Raw genomic sequence first — 22,034 nt, forward strand, 5'->3', positions numbered from 1 at the left:
ACACACACACACACACACACACACACACACACACACACACAGAGTTTTCATCATTATATAGTAAGAGAAGCCGGATGAATAATATAAAGTGGGCCTCCTGTTGCACAGCAGACGCTCTATAAAGTGTGTCTTATGTGTTATGTTAAAGGAATATTGAGCTGGAGAACAGAGGGATGACCTCAAATAAACTTCTGAGTGAGGGATATTTTTGGGGCCCGTCTTAATGACCAGGAGCTACAGTGTGTGTGAGGTTCTGCAGATGCATGCAGCTGGTTGAATAAAACTTAAATCAGTCATGAGTTCATTCGTCTGCTTCACATCATCATTAAGTTTTTATTTTGAGATGAAAAATGTACACATCTTTGTTCCTTCGCTTTCAAGGTTACTCTTTATTTAGTTTTCTTGTTTTACTCCTGAAAACTGGTCGTCAGTGAATATTTGTTGGCAGAGTTTCATTCACACTCTATGAATGTTTCCAGTCTTCACTCCAGCGTGCTCCACGGGGAGCCCGGATCGCGGCGCTCCAGCAGCAGCACGATGCTTGAAGGAGGCTCTTTGGGAAAATTTGACTTCGAGGTGACGGACTTCTTCATGTTCGGCTCTCCTCTGGGGCTGGTGCTCGCTCTGAGGAAGACTGTGGTGCCCTCGTTAGATGGTGAGGAAGGTTTTCTCCTTTTTTTTGTGCACCTTTTGTTTTAGTGTCGTTCATTAAGACGTTCCTCGTGCATCTGTTAAGGTGCACATTTAAAAACAAAAAGGTCTCTCCTGATAATGTGACGCCAGATGAAAGCAGGAAGTGGTTATTTGTAACCTCTGATGTTTTTTCCTGTGTGAGATAGTTGTGTCCAGCAGCTGGAAAGCAGGTGTCAGGGGTCGGAGGTCATGTTTCTGATCTCAGAGGCTGAAAAAGTCTTGGCTGCGTATCTGACTGTGTTGTGTGTCCTGTGGGGTTTGAAAGAGAGAGCTTACTGACCTGCAGCTGGTGGGTTAACATCTGGCATCATAACACTTAATATGATTAAAGTCATGTTTCTCTTTTCATTTCGGAGTTTTCTCAGCCATTTTTCCTTCAGCCTGTTTGGATCCATTTAGGTTTATTTTGGTATATAGATAACTGATGTTTTGCCAAACCATAGAGAGGCAATTACACCCAACAAAACAAAACAATAATGATGGAAACAGAACAACAAAAAGCTTTGAGACTGATAAGGTGTAGGTGGAGCAGCTTCTTGATAAGTTATTCACGATGTTTATAGCTGGACCTTATTATTTCTTAGTCAGCTTTATGGGTGCTGGTCGCCAGATTTGTTTTAAACCTTTGGAGTCATGCTAGCTGTTTCCACCTGTTCCCAGTCTTTATGCTAAGCTAAGCTAGTCGTCTGGCTATGAATTTATATGTACTGCACAAATAGGAGAGTGGCATAAATAATTCCTTAAAACATCAACTCAGCAGCAGCCTAGAACTTGTTTTTACGTACGCACCAGTTCAGTGATGTAGACATGTACTCCAGGATGCCTCAGTGCGTTGTGACATCACCGCTGGGCGTGGTTACAGGTGTGACAGATAACTAAAATTGGGTTGGTTGGCTCTTCATAAGTATACTGAACAAAAATATAAACGCAACACTTTTGTTTTGTGAACAGTATTTGTGAGAAATGGTCTTTTGTGTGTATAGAAAATGTTTTAGATCTTTGAGTTCAGCTCATGAAAAATGGGAGCAAAAACAAAAGTGTTGAGTTTATATTTTTGTTCAGTGTAGTTTCATGTCTCATCCCACAGTTTTCTCTTTCTTTAAATCTCTCTTTAACGCCCAATCAGCACCTTTAAGTAGCTTTTCGTAATTGTTTTCAATGAGATAGAAGCATTTTGCCTGCTGCCTTCGCGTTGCTGAGTGCTTTGCGTTTTTCCTCGTCATGCACCTTGTGTTTTTGCAGGAGTGGCCTGAACGCCTCGAGTTGAAAAAACATTAACTTAGAGCAGATTTTTTTATTGACAGATGAATTAAGAGGCAGTGACAAGTGTTAGCCTACATGATTTATGATAAGCTAGCTCTCTTTAGCGTCGCCCATGGCACACTGCAAGACATTTCTGAACAAACTGCAGCCTCAACTACTTTCTAACATTTTACCAGCTGTAATTAGGTCAGATGACTCACACCAAACTGTCGAACTGTCCCCAATTCATCCTAAAATAAGCATTGAACCAACCATCATCTAGGTGAAACCCCTGGAACAGCTTGTGGTACTCTCCATGATTCCTCCTCTTTCTGAGGGTCTCATGTGCCCACACATCTCTCTGTTTTTCTGTGACCAATGTACTATATGGGAACAGCCTCTTACCCTCAGTCAGAGCCAGAACAAGTGCCCTTTGCTGGTCCATTCTTTAAATGCAGATTTCAAGATAGAGCTGGGTTTACTTCACAATGACATCACAGTTAAAGGTCCAGTGTGTAGGATTAGGGGGATATATTAGCAGAAATGGAATATAATAAGTCTGTTTTCTTTAGTGTGTAATCACCAAGAATCATTGTGTTTTCGTTACCTTAGAGTGAGTTGTTTATATCTACACAGGGAGCATGTCCTCGTCTACAGAGATAACCATGTTGCACCACCATGTTTCTACAGTAGCCCTGACCGGACAAACCAAACACTGGCTCTAGATAGGGACATTTGCCATTTCGCTCAGGCCGCTGTAGTTAGTAGCTCATCTCCAACAAGCAGCATCGGGAAAAAACGGATTTGTAATGTGAAACTGCTTTATTCAGTGTCTCTATCAGTTTTAATCACCTGGTGTGTTTGTTTTGGAGAGGAGGAGACCTCTGTGGATAATTCAGCTCACGGTTAAAAACCTCCTGAACAATGAACACTGAAGGAATTCTAACCAGGAGAAGTTTCAACTGGTTGCAATCTGCAATCCTCACCAATAAACACCACTAAAGTCTCCTAAATCTTACACACTGATACTTTAAGGTGATTTGGTACTTGACCAACAAAAAAAAAAGACGAGACAAGCTGCAAAAATTGCTCTGTCTGCTCGGGGTCTAACTCTCCTTGTGTGTCTTCGCCCTCTCCAGTCTCAGCTCTGCGTCCGGCCTGTCAGCAGGTTTACAACCTGTTCCATCCAGCCGACCCCTCGGCCTCCCGCCTCGAGCCCCTCCTGGACAAACGGTTCTACCTGCTGCCTCCCTTTAGCGTCCCCCGTTACCAGCGCTTTCCTCTGGGTGACGGACACTCTGCTCTCCTGGGTCGGTCAAACATACAGTGTATCATGAATCATTTCACTGCACTGCTGTCCTACATGTAGATGACTCTTTGTTGTATCTCTTTCTTCTTCTTCTCTAGTTGACACGGTGCAGAGTAACCCTCAGCTTCTGATGGAGTCAGCTGGTGCAGCTTCCCACCGCTGTCCGGACAGCACCGTCAACGAGACCTCCATCCCTGTACCTGTCCTCAACTGGCAGCTCCACACAGAGAGTGAGCATCAGTTAGCTTTGTCTGTCGATCCTGCTGCTCTCTCCTTCTCTTTTCTCTTGTGTTTGTTTTTCTGATGGTGCTTTAGTTTTAAAGGGAAAGTCTATTGTTTCTGGCCATCATTTATATCGGTTATGATATGATTGCACTTACCAAATAAAAGAAATACCCTCACCTATGTACTACGACACCTGAAAGGCTTGATAATTAGTGGCAAGACTCCAGGAGGTCGCTGCACACAGTCAAAAATAGTCCCTTCTATAACCAGTCAAACCACGATGTGGTGTTTCTACTTTCATTTCGATTAAAAAAACAACAGTAACATTTACTTTGTTAGCTTTGGGAAAAGCTTAGCTGTTCCCCCTGTGTCCAGTCTTATGCTAAACTAAGCTAACCAGCTGCTGGCTGTAGCTTCATGTTTATCGCACAGATATGAGCGTGGTATCAATTAGAGCCCTGCACAGGACTGTTTTCTTAATCCTGTTCCTGCTCACCCGCGCTGGATTTCTAACCTCCTGCTCCCTCAGAGTGTGTTATATATTCCCACAGGGTGTGTGTCAGCACCTGCCTGCACCCACTAATATTCTGACCATACATGCCTGCACAATTAATTATGAATAGACTGAGTCTTCCGTCCCTCAGGGAAAACACAATATATTACTGTGGAATTAAATATATAAGCATACTTGTTGGTTATAAATAGCAAAATTACCTTCTACTGCATAACATTTACAATTACACTTATTATTAGTGTCTCTGTGGGATTCAGTGTTATCATTATTATCTGTAATATTCCTGAGAAATTCCTCCAAATGTCCGACTTACCGTACTTAATGTCCTTTATCTTATTCTCCATTTCACTTGTTGACGTCTCCATCGTTCATGTTAATTAATCTCTGGGTCCCACACATTTTTTTGATCACCTGCTCCCGCCCGCAGTAAAAATAAAACTGCCTGTTCCCACAAGATTTGTGTTCGTTCCAAAGGGACAATCCCAATGCAGTCCACTAGTATCAATCTTCTCACGTAGCTCTTGGCAAAAAAACCCCACTAGTAAGTGTATTAAAATAATGTCAAACTTGTTTGACAAAGGCAAAACTCAAACAGTGAGACGATCAGATGTTAAACGAATATATCAATCAAATGTTGCGACATCAAGGCAAATAGTAAAATTATTCTTTTGGCTTTTTGGCCTTTATTTGAGAGGACAGTAATAGTGGGAAGGGGGAAAGAGAGGGGATGACATACAGAAAGGGCTGCAGGTTGGAATCAAACCTGCAAGGACGTATCCTTTGCACATGGGGAGCCTGCTCTACCAGGTGAGCTACTCACATATTAAAATTATTACCCAAACTTCCAGTTTAACATACTTCTGTGCAAACACAATTTTTCCTGCCCAGTAAGGGATTATTGTGGACAGTCCAGGTGCACGTACTTTCAGTTTTACCTCCAAATAAACTCTTGTTTACAACCTCGCTGACTGCAGGTGTCAGACTGTGTTGTAGCATCTGTCATGTTTGCAGATCTCAGCAATTATTCTGCTGACGCTCAGCTCTGTTAGCAGCTCTCATTAAAAGTTTTACTTTATTACATCAGGACATTGGCTGCTCGTCAGCTTCAAAGGAATCATAGAGACTCAGGTGTGTCTTTATGATCAAGGTAGTGATTCACAGGCAGAAATCACAGTTACAGGCTTTGTGTTCAGCACCTGGCCATGAAAGAGCTCTGGAAATAAATCCCAAATCATATTTTTTTAACTGGAATATTTCTTGTTTATCTCTGCAGTGAAGACTCTAACTCTTCTCGTCTTTCTCTGCAGCGGAATCTTCTCACTCACATATTTTTGTGGACAGCCCGCACCCATCGTCCACGTCTCCAGGGGTCCCTCACCTCCGCTGCACCCGTCGGGCCAGCGAGGTCAGCATAGCCAGCCAGGTGTCAGGCTTAGCTGACTCCTACACCGCCTCCAACATCGCCACCAGTGAGTTGACCTCTGATCTCGAGTGTGTGACACCAAGTTTAGGTGACAGTGTACATGTTGACATTCTCATCTCCTCCCTCCAAACGTCCACTCAGCACACAAACGTGGAGTCAGCCACAGTAAAAGGTCCCGCCTGCTGTCCCAGCTGGCTCTGCCCTACAATAAGTTGGCCTCTCGGAGCCCGTCACTGCGCTCGGGAAAGACAATCCGTCGGGTTTTCCCGAAACCCAACGGCGTGGATTCTGAGCAGAGCTCGGACGTTAGCTCTGACCTCACTGATGTCACGTCTGACATCTCAGACATCAGCTCAGTCCCCCCGTCACCGCGGGTGCTGAAGAACATAGAGCAAGGTACCCTGGGTGCTGTAGTGAGAGGACCTGAGGGAAGGATGCTAGGATCCATCCTCATTGCCTGTGCTCTTTCCTTCCTCCTCCTCAGTAGTCCTGTTTCCAAAAACACTCTTCAGCTCAGTTTCATGAGAACCACTTCTGTGTTGTTTTTTTTGTCAAGACCACAAGAAATAAACTGTGATGAGGTTCTCACAGAGTCTGAGCTGTTGTTTCCTCGGCTGTGTGCTTTTTAAAACCTTTTTACAACTCCTCACTGTCCGTTTTGTCCGTAGTTTGGAGTCTAGTGCCTCCTAGTGCAACCCTCGAAACTATCTTTAACTTCCTCCAGCTTCTGATAAACCTAAACTTTACATCTCTGCATGAGCAGGATGTACACACACACACACACACACACACACACACACCACAAACAAAGACAAGGAATAAAGATAGTAAATGCACTGATACCCGACCTCACTCTGTCTCTCTTTGTTCCGTCCCGGCTGTAGTTGCTTCTCGGTGGTGGGGCAGTAAGAGGATGGACTTCGCCCTGTACTGCCCCGATGCCCTGACAGCGTTTCCCACAGTGGCTTTGCCTCATCTCTTCCACGCCTCCTACTGGGAGTCTACAGACGTCGTGTCCTTCTTACTCAGACAGGTTCGTACAGTCTTTCTATTAATATTAATGATTTTATTTCATTGTATCTTTAAATTGAAAGTGTATGTTTATGATGAGGATCCTCCACTTTGGTCTGAGACCACCTTGGTTTGGTGTCAAACAGGGAGAGACTAAAAAGTTTCTGGGCTGTGTATTGAAAGAGTTACTGAACCCCACAGTTTTGGCTGAAGTGCTTCCACCCTGGAAATTTAAAAAAAGTTTTTAGGGGGTTAAAATGAATTATCCTCCCCAGGTGATGAGACACGAGAACTCCAGTATTTTGGAGCTAGATGGTAAAGAAGTGTCTGAATTTACTCCATCCAAACCTCGAGAGAAGTGGCTCCGCAAGAGGACTCATGTTAAAATCAGGGTAAGAGCTCTCTTTGTTTTTTACTGCATTCACCACAGAACATGTTTTGGACCGAAAGGAAATGCAGAACCTTTTAATTTTGAAACACCGGTTTACTCATTGTGGTTTAGTCAGCATCCACAATACTGTCTTTGGAATTACTTCTGTACGAGTCTCTACATTGTTGTTGCTTTGTGATCAATCTGTGTCAGAACACTTGATTGCTCAGAGGAGCAGCTTCTGCAGAAGCAACTGGTTCGACCACGATGGACCACAGTGGTTTCCACAAGAATGGAGCTGGTTTGATCTAAAGAAGTTGAACAAATGAAAAACAACACTGAGGCTGCTGTCAGCCCTAGAGTCGTCTCCTTTGGTCTGAATCAGGGACTCATGTTGTTCCAAAGTTGTATAATTGCCTAGAGTTGGTTCGTGTTCTCACGGCAGCATTTACAAGAGGACCAGATCAAATGCCTTGTGTGAGAAAGCTGCTCTTGATTGGTCAGAATTTCCATGTGGGAAAAATCCAGGAAGTAAAGCAAACGTTGAAGAAGAGTACACTTGCAAGATAAATGTGACACTTTCTAATGTCACAATGGAGGGACAACTACGCAGGTTGATTTTAGCGCTGCTCATCGTGGACTATATTGCTGTCATTGTTCATTTTAGTCAAACCATACAGTTTGAAAACGAGGCGCGGCTCCAACTAGAAAACAATGTTTTGATGCATTGGATGTGCTGAATGTGCATATTAAGGCAGTACAGGAGGAGGTGCACATTAATAATCCTCCAGGACTGTAACATGCTCATGTTTAACCCAAACAATGTGTCATGTGACTGCAGTTGCTTCACATCCAGGTCGGAACACCTTCTCACCACAAACCAACCGCACCAGAGTTCCTTTGGAGCCGGACTGAGACCACCTCTTCAAGAAGGTCTCAGTCTGGTTGTTTTAGTGCACACCTGAGTGTGATTGCTGTGTTCACACCTGCCCAAACGAACCGCACTGAGGGGGCAAATGAACTTGAGTTTGATTGAACTGAACCAAACAGGGCAGGTGTGAGAGCACCCTAAAACCATATGAGTTAATGAATGGTTAAACTTCTCTTTCACTACATGTGGCACTCTGCTGCAAGAAAGGAAGAGAAAGAAATCCAGCTCCAAAAAAAAAATCTAAATGTGGCAGCAAATGCTGGTAATGTGGCGGCACGCCATAAATAAATGAATGTTTAAGTAAAGGATCTCAGTACTTTCTATGCCATTACAGACGGGGGTAGGGCAGAAAAATCACTAGCTTCTTAATCACTGAGATTAATTAACATTTGGATCGATTGAGAGCTTCTCTCAGATGGATTTTGGCAGCTGCACAGTGAGAAGATTCTGCTTAGAGAGATTTTAGAGAATGAAACTGTAAAAGTGATTGAAAATGACACCTGTTAACTCATCACAGCAAATGTTACATGACAACAACTGAAAAGAAGAGGACTGTTTTCTTATTTTCGTCCTCCTCTGTGTGTCAGAACGTGACAGCAAACCACCGAGTGAACGATGCCGTGTTCACAGAGGACGGAGTTCAGATGGTGATGGGACGTTTCATGTACGGCCCTCTGGACATGGTCACCCTCACTGGAGAGAAGGTATAACGACGACCATTCAGCTGTGGCGTTATGTAACGGTGTCACTGTCTGTGTCATTGAGGTCGCACATATTGAAAAGATCTCTGTGTCGCTTCCTGCAGATCGACATCCACATCATGACCCAGCCTCCCTCTGGAGAGTGGGTGTACTTTAACACAGAGCTCACCAACAGCAGCGGACGCGTCTCTTATGTAATCCCAGAGAGCAGAAGGCTGGGCATCGGGGTGTATCCTGTCAAGATGGTGGTCAGGTGTGTTGAGTCATTGTTATTTCACTTTTAAAACCTACCTGTAAAGCTCCTCTTTCCACAGTAACCTCCGTGTTTCTTCTGTCACAGGGGTGACCACACAGTTGCAGACAGCTATCTGTCTATTGTACCACGAGGAACAGAGTTTGTTGTGTTCAGTATTGACGGGTCGTTTGCTGCCAGTGTGTCTATAATGGGCAGCGATCCAAAGGTTCGAGCTGGAGCTGTGGACGTGGTGAGGTAAGGACTATTTGTTCTGCAGTAATATATATAGAAACACACAAGTTATCTTGGTACGAGTATTATGTACACTGAAGCATTTAATACCTGCATATTACACCCATATTGTACATATTTTTGTGTGTCTGTATACATATAGTATAGATCTAACACAGCGATTTCAGGCAATAAACAAACATGCATAAATAAGAGAGGCAATATACCAGCAAATCCTTGTCGACACCAAAAGGTCTGAGCCTCCTGAGGAAGAATAGGCGGCTCTGTCCCTTCTTGTACAGAGCATCCGTATTCACAGACCAGTCCAGTTTGCTGTCCAGGACTAGTATTTATAGGAATGCACAACCTCAGTTGCCTGGCAGGGAAGTCTACCACCATCTCCTTAGTCTTGGTGATGCTCAGGAGGAGGCAGTTCGTATTTCTCCAGTCACTGAAGGCCTCCGCCAGGTCCCTGTACTCCCCCTCCTGTCCACAACAGCTGTAAAATCGAAAAACATAACCCTCACATAGGAATCAGGCACATCTAGGTAGGCAAACTGAAGAGGTTCTTGTTCCTGTGCCACCTGTGGTCTTATGTGATGGAGAAGCAGTTGCTCCAGGGTTTTCATAATGTGTGACATCAGAGCCACCGGCTTGTAGTCATTCATCTCTACCGGACACCCTGTTTTGGGCACCGGTACGAGACTTTCTCCGTCTGTAGACTCAGCTTGCAGAGCTTCATATACATATATGCATAACTGTATATCTGTTCCTTTGTATTTCTTCCTGTGTGCAGCGTGTACACTATGTGCTCATCACCAAACACCAGATAGACACAGTTACGCTGGGTTCACTTTGGACACAGAAGCACCATGAAGCACGGCAATTTTTGGTGGAGCACTGCCTGCTGCCTTTCTGCCCCCTGTGAGTCAGCTGGTCTGGTCACACAGGACATGCTGCGGCCTCACGTTTTGCAGCCAGCTCGCAATCTGCAGCAACAGTTTCAGTGTCTTGCCTTTTTCCGCGAGCAAATCTGGCACACTGAGAATCTATTTTGAGCAATTCCAAGGCTATATTAGACAGAACATAAATGATCTGATTGTGATACATCATAAATATGCATCCAGTGCTTCCACATGTTGTTTAAGAAATTTACAAGCTGATGATTTAAGTGCTGAAGAAGACTTTGATGGGTCACACACAATATTTAATGAAGACTCGATCGAGGAGAATCACAGCTCAACATACAGAGTGTAACACAGATTCTGAGGGTGTCCTCGCCCAGTTCTTGCATTTAACCCAAACAGTACTCCCTTGCGAGTCACTCCATGTTCCCAAATAAGGTTATTCTGTCCTGATCTATGGCTGTGTGAAGTTTCTATTGCTTACTACCTTTAAACAACAAGCACGCTCACCTGGCTCGCTCTAAATCACCTCGACTGTTTGTTACAAAATGCACATATCTAAAAAGAGACTCTCGTCTGTAGCCTGGGGCACAGGACAGTCTCCCTTCCCCTTGACCTTGGGAGCTATGGCAACGGAGCCGGCTAGGCACCCTTATCTGGGCAGCTGTACTCCGTCTGCCACAACTAGGAGACCAAAGATAGACTGCGGTCATAACTGAGGTCAAGTAGGCTGACCTCAAGGCCTCTTTTAGGCCTCCTGCTGACCTGACTGTTACCTTGACCATAACTATCATCCATTTCCTTTACTGACCGAGGCCAAAGGCTGTAACACAACAAAATTTCTTCACATTTGTTAGTCGTGTCTAAATACAGACACACACACACACACACACAAAGTTAAGACTAAAACAGCTAATGAGAGTGAATATCAGGCTTTGATTCATCTGCCTGAATTAACGCTGTGCTCCGTTGTATTGTTTTTTTGCAGATACTGGCAGGACCTGGGCTACCTGATAGTATACGTAACGGGTCGCCCTGACATGCAGAAGCAGCGTGTGGTGGCCTGGCTCTCTCAGCATAACTTCCCCCACGGCGTCGTCTCGTTCTGCGACGGGCTGGTTCACGACCCGCTCCGGCACAAGGCCAACTTCCTCAAATGCCTCATCAACGAGGTGAGGAAGGCCGCTGTGAGTTTGAGGCAGCGTTATCATAAAATCCTTGAAGTCTCTAACAGCCGTCTTCTGTCTCTGATCAGGCCCACATGAGGATCTTTGCAGCCTACGGCTCCACCAAGGACATCTCTGTGTACACGTCGATCGGCCTGCCTCCGTCACATATCTACATAGTGGGAAGACCCACGAAGAAGATGCAGAACCAGTGTCAGGTACGGAATAAATCCTGAGAGCAAAGGCATTAATCTACTGAATTACACCCAGAGACTGTGTTGTGTTAAGTATCTGTGAGCTGTAAATTCACCTCCTCTGAGCAGAGGGGAGAAGATAATGTTATCTTGGAGCCTCAAGGTGCAAAGTTTCTCACTCGGCAGCAAATTGTGGGGACCAAAACATACCCAGAAGTGTACTGCACAGCACAATGACTAGCAATCTCAGTCGACTGAGGGGTCTCCAACTCATGATTCCAATCTCCGACTTTCAAGGAGCAGCCCTAAAAGTTTCACACGATGATTAATATCCTCTGCTTTTCTGTTTCATCGACACACACACAGAGCTGAGCAGGCTCGGTAGTGAACGATGTGCTGAAAGATTCTGTGTTCTTGTGTGTTAAGCTGAGGTAGACCAGAGCTTTGCTGGAAGTGACGTTATGCAGCCCTGGTGTGTTTATGTGGAGTGAGCACTGCAGCGGACACTGTTTAAAAATGGCTTTTTAAATGCTACAGTGCTCGTCTGCAGCCGCTCACATGGTAATTTAGGAGGCAGTTTGGCCTTGTGTGCTGCGATTAATTTGGCATGCAGTTAAAACACCGGTCATAATTTTGCTTTAATGAAAACTCAACCCCTGGCATTTGCTCCTGGTGTTCTTCATCGCTGTTTTTGGAGGAAATAACCGGAGTAAGAGGCGAACCAGCTTTTAAATTGCCACAGTTTCCTTTTATTTTGAAAAGTAACTGCTAAATATTCAAAGAAACTTTATAGTGTGACATTGTAGAGCAGATTTTGGTGCAGTGGCATGTGGTAGAAATTTGCCTGTCTGTCTCTTCCAGTTCATTCCAGACGGCTACGCTTCCCACCTCTCCCAGCTGGAGTACAACCAGAGGTCTCGTCCCGCCAAGTCCGCCAGCACCCGCATGGTCCTCCGCAAGGGCAGCTTCGGGCTGGGTGCAGCCGGCGGAGACTTCCTTCGCAAGCGCAATCACATCTTTCGCACCATCTCCTCCAAGCAGCCCGGCGGGGCGGGGTCGGCCTCTCCCAACCAGCCGGGGCGGACCGAGCGAACCCTGAGCCAGTGCGAGGTGGAGCGGGATCGAGGGGTCGTGCCGGCCACCCAGAGGAGCATGAGCATAGCTGCAGGGTGCTGGGGTCGCACCGGCAGCACCAAGGAGGGCAGCAGTGGGTTACTGGGCCCTAAATAAGGTTCAGTGAGGAGCTGTGGTGTGAAAGGACCCGGTCTGAGCCACCATGATCTCTGGAGCAGACACAGAGAGAAGAAGATGGCGCGGATGGAGGGTTTGTATTTTAGAAATTAAAGAGATAAGCGAGGGTGACAGCTTGATAGAGATAGAGAAGGATCTGTCCAGGAGGAGTGGACTAATCAGGCCCAGTGGGATCCAGCGAACAAAAGACAATTCTGTAGCATGACTCTTTTACAGTAATACTTTTATAGGATACATCACTTACTATTCAAAAAAAAAAAGACAAGGAAGGATTAAATGAAATATTGTAAGCCTTAAACTAATCTCGTATAACGGGACCCCTCCTCCCCTTTTACTGCACACACACTCGTAAAGACTGTCCAAGCATTCACACTCTCATGAGCTCAGGACAAACTGCAGAGCCAGATTCATCTTCAAACACGGGTCTGAGCCATGGCGAGGAGCCCATGACTTTCACTTCTGTTTCTGTCCCACTGTCAGCTGAGCTACAACATGTTCAAACACTCTGCCCAGAAGTGACTGGCAATAAGAACAGAGTGCAGAATACACAGTCACTTCAACCAATTTACACATCAGACATATTTACTCACCTTCCTCCTGTGGTGTCTAATCATGCTCATAGTTTTGGGTTTATGTGTGCAGGATTTGATTTGTCACAGATTACAGCATCCACCTTAACACAAGTAATGATGACACTCGGTTTGGAAGGACATTGTGTTGAATTTTCAGCCACTACTGACGACAAAATCTGGTCTGTTTGGTCAGTCCACACTGAAATATCTCTTACACTTGATGATGATGACTCTTGCTGACTTTAGTGACTGACTTCCTTTGGCACCACCACAAGATTGACATTTGTGGTTTTGAGTGAAAGTAAAAAACTGCCATGAAGAATTGTCAAAATTTAAATTTGTTCAATACTTTTATGACCAAATAGCAAAAGTAAAGACATTCCCATTATCCTCAACTCAACATTGTGTCTTCAGTAGTGTTAGCATACTTAGTGTTAATTTTGGCAGTTATTTTAGATTTAGTCTTTACACAGAAGGGCTTTTAAGTCTAGTTTTAGTCGATAAAAAGTCAATACATTGAACTAATTCACCAAGGCAAATACAGGTATCAGAAATTTGAATCAAGTTGACAGGTCATATCAAGTGTTGAAATTCGTGAAAGCAGCATTTCACATGTTTATTTATTTATTATCAAAGTTCTATTTCTTGTCTTTGTTTTGGAAAGAGGCTGCTGACAAACATTTTTTGTCATCGATTTTGTTAAGGCGATAAATACTGCATGCTAATACGCTAATCTAAGATGTTTGACATGGTAAACATTACACCTACTAAACATCAGCATGTTTGCATTGTCACTAGTCAGGTTTCCATTCAACTGTAAAGCAATTTTTTATGCAAACTTTTGAATTGTCGCCAAAAAGAAATACAAATTATGCATGTTTCATTTGGAGCGAATCAACTTGGTGACACAAAAAGAAAGAAAAAACAATCTAAGTCAAAACAAGTCGCCTCTGCGATCTAAACCATGTACGAAAGAAAAGCGGAGACAGGTCTTAGGGAATATGTTTCACTTGGGCAAGTTTAATTAATCTGTCATATTAGCTAGTATTAGCCATTTTTCATGCTGTCCAGAAATAAAGACAAATTATGTCGTTTGTGAAATATCCAGGAAACAACAACAGTGGAAACAGCTAATTCTAATCAGATGTTTGCTACATCACAACTTATTTAGCATAGGCCTTTCCAGGTCCCATTTAGCACATCAAATCTTTTTCGACAAAGACAGAAACCATGAGTGTAAAAAATACTCATGCAGCTTTTCTAATGTGCTATCTTAAGCTGGCTCAAGTAGAGCTTCACAGAGCAGCTAGTATGGCCACAGAATCACGGACAGTCTTATTTATACCACAGCTGCATTGAGGTGGAGACAGAAATCTTAAAAAACTGGGCAAAGCTATCTGCAGATACCACCAGAGGAAAGTCAGAAATATGTACTTTTTTGTAATTTGGGTGAACTGATCCTTTAAACATCTGAGAGCTGGTTTTAAAATCATCACTTCTCATGTTCCTCACCATGTGTTTAAAAGCATAATGGCTAGTTTTCATCCTGCGGTCGGTGTGTGTGAGACTCTGTAGTATTATTATCCCTTTCAGTGTGGCCTCTGGGCCATCCAAGGCCTTAATATTCAACAACACACTTTCTCCACAGATGGAACAGAAAGCAGACAAACAGGGCATGCAGAATTAAAGCAACAACTGAAACTCTGTACAGTCCACAGCAACAATCCCTTTATATATTCATCTGCTTGCAATACCTCTGATCCACCTGCTGGTGGTGTTCTGTTTCCCACATGTGCTGCTGCTGCTGCTGGGAGACACTTGTGAGCTGTTCCCCGGCTTCTTGCTCTTTTCGCACATAGGACGCCGAACATGAAGGACCTGCAGAGGAGCTGAAATCTGGGAGGGACGGAGGCAGTATTTCAACATAGCTTTCACTCACAGAGACCTGTTAATCTTTCAGTATTTTTACTAATCGGACTGAAGAGTGGGCCGGAAGTGATTCAGCGTGAATGTTGAACAGACTGGATCGATCCTTTCGGTGGTGTAATGTGGAAAAAAAATCATGAGAGCAAACATCATGTCATCGCTTCTGTCTGTTGAACTGTATATTTTCATCCAAAGGGGACGTAGTAGAAGAGGAAGGAGCCGCCTCACATCTCCAGTCCAAAAACACCAGTGATGTGCACAAAATAGTTTCCAATGCTGATGCCACCCGCGCTCATCAGGACAGGTTCACAGGTCTTAAAACAACAGACAGGTGCCCGTATTAACAGTGGAGCATTATTTGCATGCTGTAATCATCCAACTGTTCATACTGGAGATCAAAAGATTTCTAATGTGCTTCCACTGTAAGTGATGAAGAACAAAATCCACCTTGTTCTGTGCAAAAATGTATCAAATCTTTAGCTGACGATGAAGCTATATAAAGTGTCAGCAGTCAGAGTTGGTCAAATCAAGTGGATTTATTCCAGAGTTAAAGATATTTAGTATGAAATTAGATGAAAATAACATTTTGTACTGAGTCTGCTCTCCTAACGGAAGATGTGCTGCTGTCTTTAAACTCTAGAAACCATGCCAATTTATTGTTTTGATACTCTCAGACTCAAATAAGATAGTTTGTAAATGTGTGGTGGTTCCTCGTGTGGGTGGTAGTTCATTTATTCATTTATTTGGATCCCCATTATTCACTACCAAGATAGCAACTTCTCTTCCTGGGGTCCTCAAATGTGTAATGTTGTTTCTTTGTCTTTTTGTTTAGATTTTTACTGTTGTTTACTTTTGTGTTTGTTTTGTCCTGTTTGTTCTCTTTTTTACTTTTCCTCTTCCACATGCTTTTGTTCTGCGAATATAACACTGGAAGATGGTTGTTACGTATAATCCCATAGGGGGATTGGCCAGACTCTAAAATAAAAATGAATGAATGATGTAGTAAGCAGTCAGGGGAACACCTTAAATGGTTTAAATTGCATTGACAATATAAATCAGCATCAGTTATGATTGCTAATTTTCATATTTTTCTGTTGCTGACCCCTGTGGTGTACCCCAAGGCTCCATCCTAGGTCCTGTTTTATTTAATCACATATGCGTCTAATGGGCTTTGTGTTTTGAAAATACAATATCCCTTATCACTGCTATGACGATGACATGCAACTTTACTTCCCCTTTGAAATCAAGCAAAAAAACATAACCTAAAGGCCCTTTATAAGCTACATTTTTTAAAGTAAATTAGAAGGGTGTAGACTCAAAACGAGTTTCTCTTGGGCCTCTGTCTTCTGTCTTTTGGTACATATGTCCGAAATCTGGATGCAATTTTTGACACAGTGTCAAAATCTGACAAACAATAAAGTTCTGTCAGTATCAGGGCTTCCCACTCACTAATTTATTTGTGGTAGCCCACCACGATAAGCACATCTCCTGCCATGTATTGATTTTGTATTTTTTGAGCTGGACTGTTCACTGGGAGTGCCACTGGAATCTATATTGTTCATTCACTCTTGCAGTGCAGATCGTACTATGGGCTCAGAGTGGGCAGCAGAATGGCAGGTGCAGTGAAAGTCAAACTTAACCGTAAATTGCGCTGGGTCTAAAAGTTTGCCTTCACTCACCTCTGCAGCAGCTGCTCCATTCATCAATCTGATCTGATCAGCTCTGATCGGAATGACTGATCAGTTATCCTACCCATGACTCAAGCTCCACAAACCCGAAGTGTTCTGTCTGAGCTATTCACATACATGCATAAACCTCCAAATTTAAAGAGGAGAGAGAATGATACAAAGGCAAACATACCTGTTGTTGTCAGCTGCTATAATGACAAACTCTGGAGAATAGTCACTTAGTTTTTATTTCTGTCACAGCCTTAGATTTGCTTCAGATAAGCTTTATTTTTGCAGAGAATGAGGAATGTGGATTTTATTCCCCATCATTTAAAGTGAAAGCACATTAAGAAAGGATATTTTAATGATTAGTATGAAAGGAGGGATCATTGCAGCAATCAAAACCTGTTTCAATGTTCATATGGGCACCTGACTGTTGTTTTAAGGCAGATTTGAAAAATTGTGAACCTCTCCTTTAAACCCATGAAAGCTTTTGGATGTGTGGAGGGGTTGTACCTCGTGTTCAGTTCATTTTATCTATGCTGTTGTTTTACGCCCAGCTTCCACTCAACACAAGAGTGTCTGTTTCCACTCTCTGTGTAATCAGCAATGTCTTCAACCCAACACAAGAAGCCAAAATCATTCTCTAAATACTGTAGTTAATCAACTGTGTGACCTCATTGTTGTTTTTTTGCACTAGTTTACGGTGGAATTAGACTCTAGTTACCATCTCATGTCACTACATTTGGACACCTCTGTAGTGCATGACACTTTTTGTTCATTTCAGGGTATACTGTATGTGCCGATACGCACATAGATTCGTCTGTACATTTTGCCAGGATGTGAAGATAATGGAAGTAAATGTGCCAAACAGTAGACAGTTCTTGAGGAGATGTATTTAAACCAGGGGTTTTCAAAGTCTTTGTGGGTCCCCAACACCTCCCGCCCTCCTATTCTATTATTATTCTTTGTCTTAATTCTATTTTTATCATGTTTTGGAGCTACAGTTCCCATAATGCTGTGAGAGATGTAAACAAGGAAGTATGGATTCAGTGAGTTATGCAAGCCCCCTGGAACAGCGCTGGGTCTCTAAATCAGTGAATAAAAATTTCTTAACGTCAAAACCCCAGTGAAATGACGCGTTTGACTATCGGGATTTGGTCTAATAATGATTGGAAAGTCTAGTCGAGCCGCACAGTTAAATAATTTTATCACCATTCAAGTTAGCAGATGGCTAAATTAGAAGTTAGCTGTTTGGTTGGCAAATGTCTTGTGAAATTGTGATCATTCTCACAGATGATAAAATACTTCTTGCAATGTTTAGGCTCCAGAAATCCTGCCATTTTAATTTGTGATACCAGTGGAGCATCTCAGACATGTAGTAAGAATTAAGAGTAGATTTAAACTGTATCTATAACGTAGTAGTGTCAGTTACAGTTGATAATTTTCCATTCTTTTCTGCTGTTGTCTCCTGTGGTGTACCCCAAGGCTCCATCCTGGGCCCTATTATGTTTTATGATATATGCTTCCACTGGGCTTTGTGTTTTGAAAATTCAACATCCCTTATCGTGCAGCTAGCCTGTACTTCCCTCTTGAAACCATTCTCAGGCAATTGCAAGACACGTGTTTTTTGTATGATTTATAAGCAAATTTTAGGATGTTTATTTGCAGGGATAATATGATAGGGATATCAGGGGGAAGTGTAAGCACACTGAATCCATAATTATCAATCAATCAATCAATTTTATTTATAAAGCCCAATATCACAAATCACAATTTGCCTCACAGGGCTTTACAGCATACAACATCCCTCTGTCCTTATGACCCTCACAGCGGATAAGGAAAAACTCCCCAAAAAAACCCTTTAACAGGGGAAAAAAAACGGTAGAAACCTCAGGAAGAGCAACTGAGGAGGGATCCCTCTTCCAGGACAGACAGACGTGCAATAGATGTGTATCATGTTATGAGTCATGAGCTATGACTCCGAGTATGAGTCATGGTCAAGGTTCCCACATTTTTTACTAATGAATTTTCAAATTTTACTTGCCTGTTGGACTTTCTTTCCGCCAACTAGCTGCATACACCAATCATGTGATACCAGAGACATTTCAATTGTCATGCAGTGCAGCACTAGATTTTAAAATTAGTCATACAAGGAATGGATTTAATGTAACATTAGATATGTTTCAGGATTTATATGACCATATTTTAAACCAGTGGTTCCCAACTGGTCCAGCCACAGGGTCCATATTTCTCCTCAGTCATTAGTTCAAGGTCCTCACAGTTTAATACATTCAGCGTCATACTCGTGTTTGGCCATGTCGTTGAGCTAGTTTGCCGTATCTGTCAAGTTGCTGTCCGTTTGTCACTCACTGTACAGCAGGAAATGGCACTTCAGAGTAAAAGCTTTGTGCTGGAAATTCACTGTACTTAAAAATTAAGCTTGTTTTTGTAAAAACTTTTTTTTTAAAGATATTTTTATGGGCATTTTCTACCTTTAATTGATAGGATAGTGAAGTGTGAAAGGGGGAGAGAGAGATAGGGAGAGACATGCAGCAAAGGGCCACAGGCTAGAGTCGAACCCAGGCCGCTGCGGCAACAGCCTTATACATGGGGCCCCTGCTCTACCACTAAGCCACCGACGCCCCTTGGTTTTGTAAAAACTTGACACGTTTACGAGTCACTTGCAGTCCATTCTGAAAGGACCCTCAACCTACTTTTGGATTGTGACCCACCAGTTGGGAACCACTGTTTTAAACGGTAGCCAAAACAATGTATACTCAAAACTTTTCCAAAACATTTGATTAATTCCAACCATTTCCAGGCTTAGAAAACAGTTTCTTCTAAAGTCATAACCTTTATAGGAATTTCATGATCATGGGAACCTTGTATGGCACAACTCTCAGCAATTGGACAGTTTTAAAATAACTTTAGTCTCCATGAGCTGTTTGTCACAATCACTGCTGCAACTGCTGACCGTGTTGGTGTGCAGCCAAATCAGCAGACCAAACTACAATAACTAAAACACCTTCATGCACCTGTCTCCTTCACCTCACCCTTTATTGTTCCTCTGGGGGAGGGGCCTCACAGTTTGAAAACCCCTGATTTACACTGTATCCAACCTTTCATTACAGAAGAAGGGGAGAAGTGTACTGAGAGCATTACTTACTGCTTTGAATTTTGGTGACTGCACCTTTTTAATCTAACGTTCATGTCTGAGAAAGAAAAAGTGGCTTCAACAGAAAACTAAAAATGTCTTTTTAGCTTTGAGAGCAGAGGTCGAGCGTGTTGCTGTAATTGTGGACAATAAGCTGTTTCTCAAGAAGTCACAGACTTTTAGATTGACTTTCTGTGGGCGGCAGGTTTTTGGCTACAAACACATTGTTCCCCTTTAGCCGTTTGGCTGCTGAGTTGAATGTCTGCCCGTTTGGAGCCATGGATGTGTCAGTGTACATACTGTAAAGATGTATATGTAGGACTTATATGGTTGAGAGTTATTTATTTACCTAAAGATCATAATGTTACTCTGGAAATTTCAGGTGAAATATATTTGAAAATATGTAGCATTTTGTTTGTCACTTTGGTGGTCATTGAAGCTACGGACCAACACAGGAGGGTTTTTTGATTTTACCAGTGCAATATCATTGTTCCAATCACAGCCAGGCAAAACCACTATCACAGCAGGGGCACAATCTACCACAACACAAGCTACAGGCAATCCACAGGCTGAAATCATACACACACCACCTGCTGTCGTGTTTCACACCTCGTGAAAACTATTTGTATCTCGCCTACTGTTGACCTCTGCTGTGTCTCTTTACAACAGTCAACTGCTGAGCATTTTATAGGACTTACCGTACCTATTTTTCAAACTGGAGTATTTTACAAAACCTTTGAAATATAACTGGAGGCTGGTTTTTCAGTCAGCAGTGGGTGCATGACAGAAAGTGAAAGCAGCTTTATTTAGCAAGCTGTTTGCATGTCGTCCAGTCAGATTGGATCTACTTAACCTTCATGCTTAACAAGAATAAACCAGTTATGTTGTCCACTATGTCCTCACTGTTTAATGAAATATATATAAAAAAAACCAGATGTTGACTGTATTTGGGATTATGACAATTATTGCCACATTTGGATCAGACCACTTAGAGATCTACAGATGTTTTTCCACAGCTCAGTTTTAAAACACACAGTCCAGTATTAGTTTTACCATTATCTTAAAAAACACCCTTTATAAAGAGGTTTTACGTTGTAACAAATCGCTTTATCAGTGGTTAAATAATTAGTTTATCTGAGAAACACTCTAATTGTCTGTCTGGCAGAGAGTTAGATGACAAGATCAATATCACTCTCATTATCTGTCTGTTCAGTATAAAGCTGGAGCCTACAGCCTGTTGGCTTAGCTTAGCTTAGTTTAGCACAGAGACCTAAAGCATGGGGAAACAGCTGGACTGGGTGACTACCAAGGTCCCAGTGACAAAATGGCTTTTACTCTAAAGCTTTTGAATGGTTTAAAGTGATTAGCTAATGTTAGCATAAGTAACAAGATGTAGCTTTCTCATTGCCTTTACCCTAACCATAACCACCTCTCTTTTAATGTGATACTTTATAGCTAACATTAGCTAATCGCTAAGTTAGCATTAGCATGAGTAACAAGATGTAGCCTTCCCGTTACTCATACTCAAACATGAACCACCTCTCTATTGACATCATACTTCATATAGCTAGATTGATTTTACAGGTTTTTTTAATAAAAGATGGTAAAAAGAGCAGTCATGTTCAATAACACAGTCATCATACGTCTGTTACTGCTTTTTATGGCAGAACCTCCTCTCTTTTACCGTAATACTTCATAGCTAACATTAGCTAAAGTTAGCATTAGCATAAGTAATAAGATAGGCCTTAGAATTACCTTTTCCCCAATCTGGAAATCCAGCCTCCAGAGGTAAGGGGAGAAAAAAAAAAAAAAAACAACACTTTTTTTTTCTCCCCTTACCTCTGGAGGCACAGACCGGAGTTTTTCGACTAACAGAAGTGCAGGGGCCTCGGCGATCGCTCACGCCCTTCACTTCAGGCGGTGCCCCCAGGGAATCGCCGTGTTGTTTACAAATACTTAGGGTAGAAAACCAGCAGAGTTTAGCACATTTTTCACGTCACTATATCACCATGTAGACTAATCTGATGTTTGTTAAGTCTATAATGATTGAACAAACGTTACTATTTCTGTGTGCACGTTTTGTAAATAACATGGTTATCGTAGATTAGCTGGGCTAACCGTTAGCCGTTAGCATAGACTGTATAAAAATAAGGTGATAACTCATTAAACGGTCTGTGAATAAAATATTTTTTCCAGCGGATATCTTAGTTACAACATGATTGAGCTAGCAAAGCAGTTTTGTGTTGCTATGTGTGGTATTTATTCAGTTTTGGGAAATCACGATGTGTAGAAAGCATCAGTGGCTGCAGCT

The 22,034-nt window shown here is 42.6% G+C and overlaps 2 protein-coding genes across 2 annotated transcripts in view; both read left to right on the forward strand.

Annotated features, from left to right (window-relative positions):
- Nucleotides 1-21,913, forward strand: part of LOC126395738 (membrane-associated phosphatidylinositol transfer protein 2-like) — a 64,835-nt gene extending 42,922 nt beyond the window's left edge. The window contains exons 15-27 of the mRNA XM_050053424.1: nt 480-655; nt 3,075-3,245; nt 3,343-3,474; nt 5,291-5,452; nt 5,548-5,802; nt 6,291-6,439; nt 6,693-6,809; nt 8,306-8,422; nt 8,524-8,672; nt 8,760-8,909; nt 10,779-10,962; nt 11,046-11,174; nt 12,012-21,913. Coding sequence (XP_049909381.1) covers nt 480-655; nt 3,075-3,245; nt 3,343-3,474; nt 5,291-5,452; nt 5,548-5,802; nt 6,291-6,439; nt 6,693-6,809; nt 8,306-8,422; nt 8,524-8,672; nt 8,760-8,909; nt 10,779-10,962; nt 11,046-11,174; nt 12,012-12,380 — 2,260 coding nt within the window. The 3' untranslated portion in view covers nt 12,381-21,913. The remainder of the gene's footprint in view (nt 1-479; nt 656-3,074; nt 3,246-3,342; nt 3,475-5,290; nt 5,453-5,547; nt 5,803-6,290; nt 6,440-6,692; nt 6,810-8,305; nt 8,423-8,523; nt 8,673-8,759; nt 8,910-10,778; nt 10,963-11,045; nt 11,175-12,011) is intronic.
- The window catches only part of cops4 (COP9 constitutive photomorphogenic homolog subunit 4 (Arabidopsis)), a 520,559-nt gene that overhangs the window by 176,829 nt on the left and 321,696 nt on the right, over nt 1-22,034 (forward strand). The gene's annotated exons all lie outside the window — the stretch shown is intronic.

The sequence above is a fragment of the Epinephelus moara genome, chromosome 9 (genome assembly GCF_006386435.1).
Source record: "Epinephelus moara isolate mb chromosome 9, YSFRI_EMoa_1.0, whole genome shotgun sequence".
NCBI lineage: Eukaryota > Metazoa > Chordata > Actinopteri > Perciformes > Serranidae > Epinephelus > Epinephelus moara.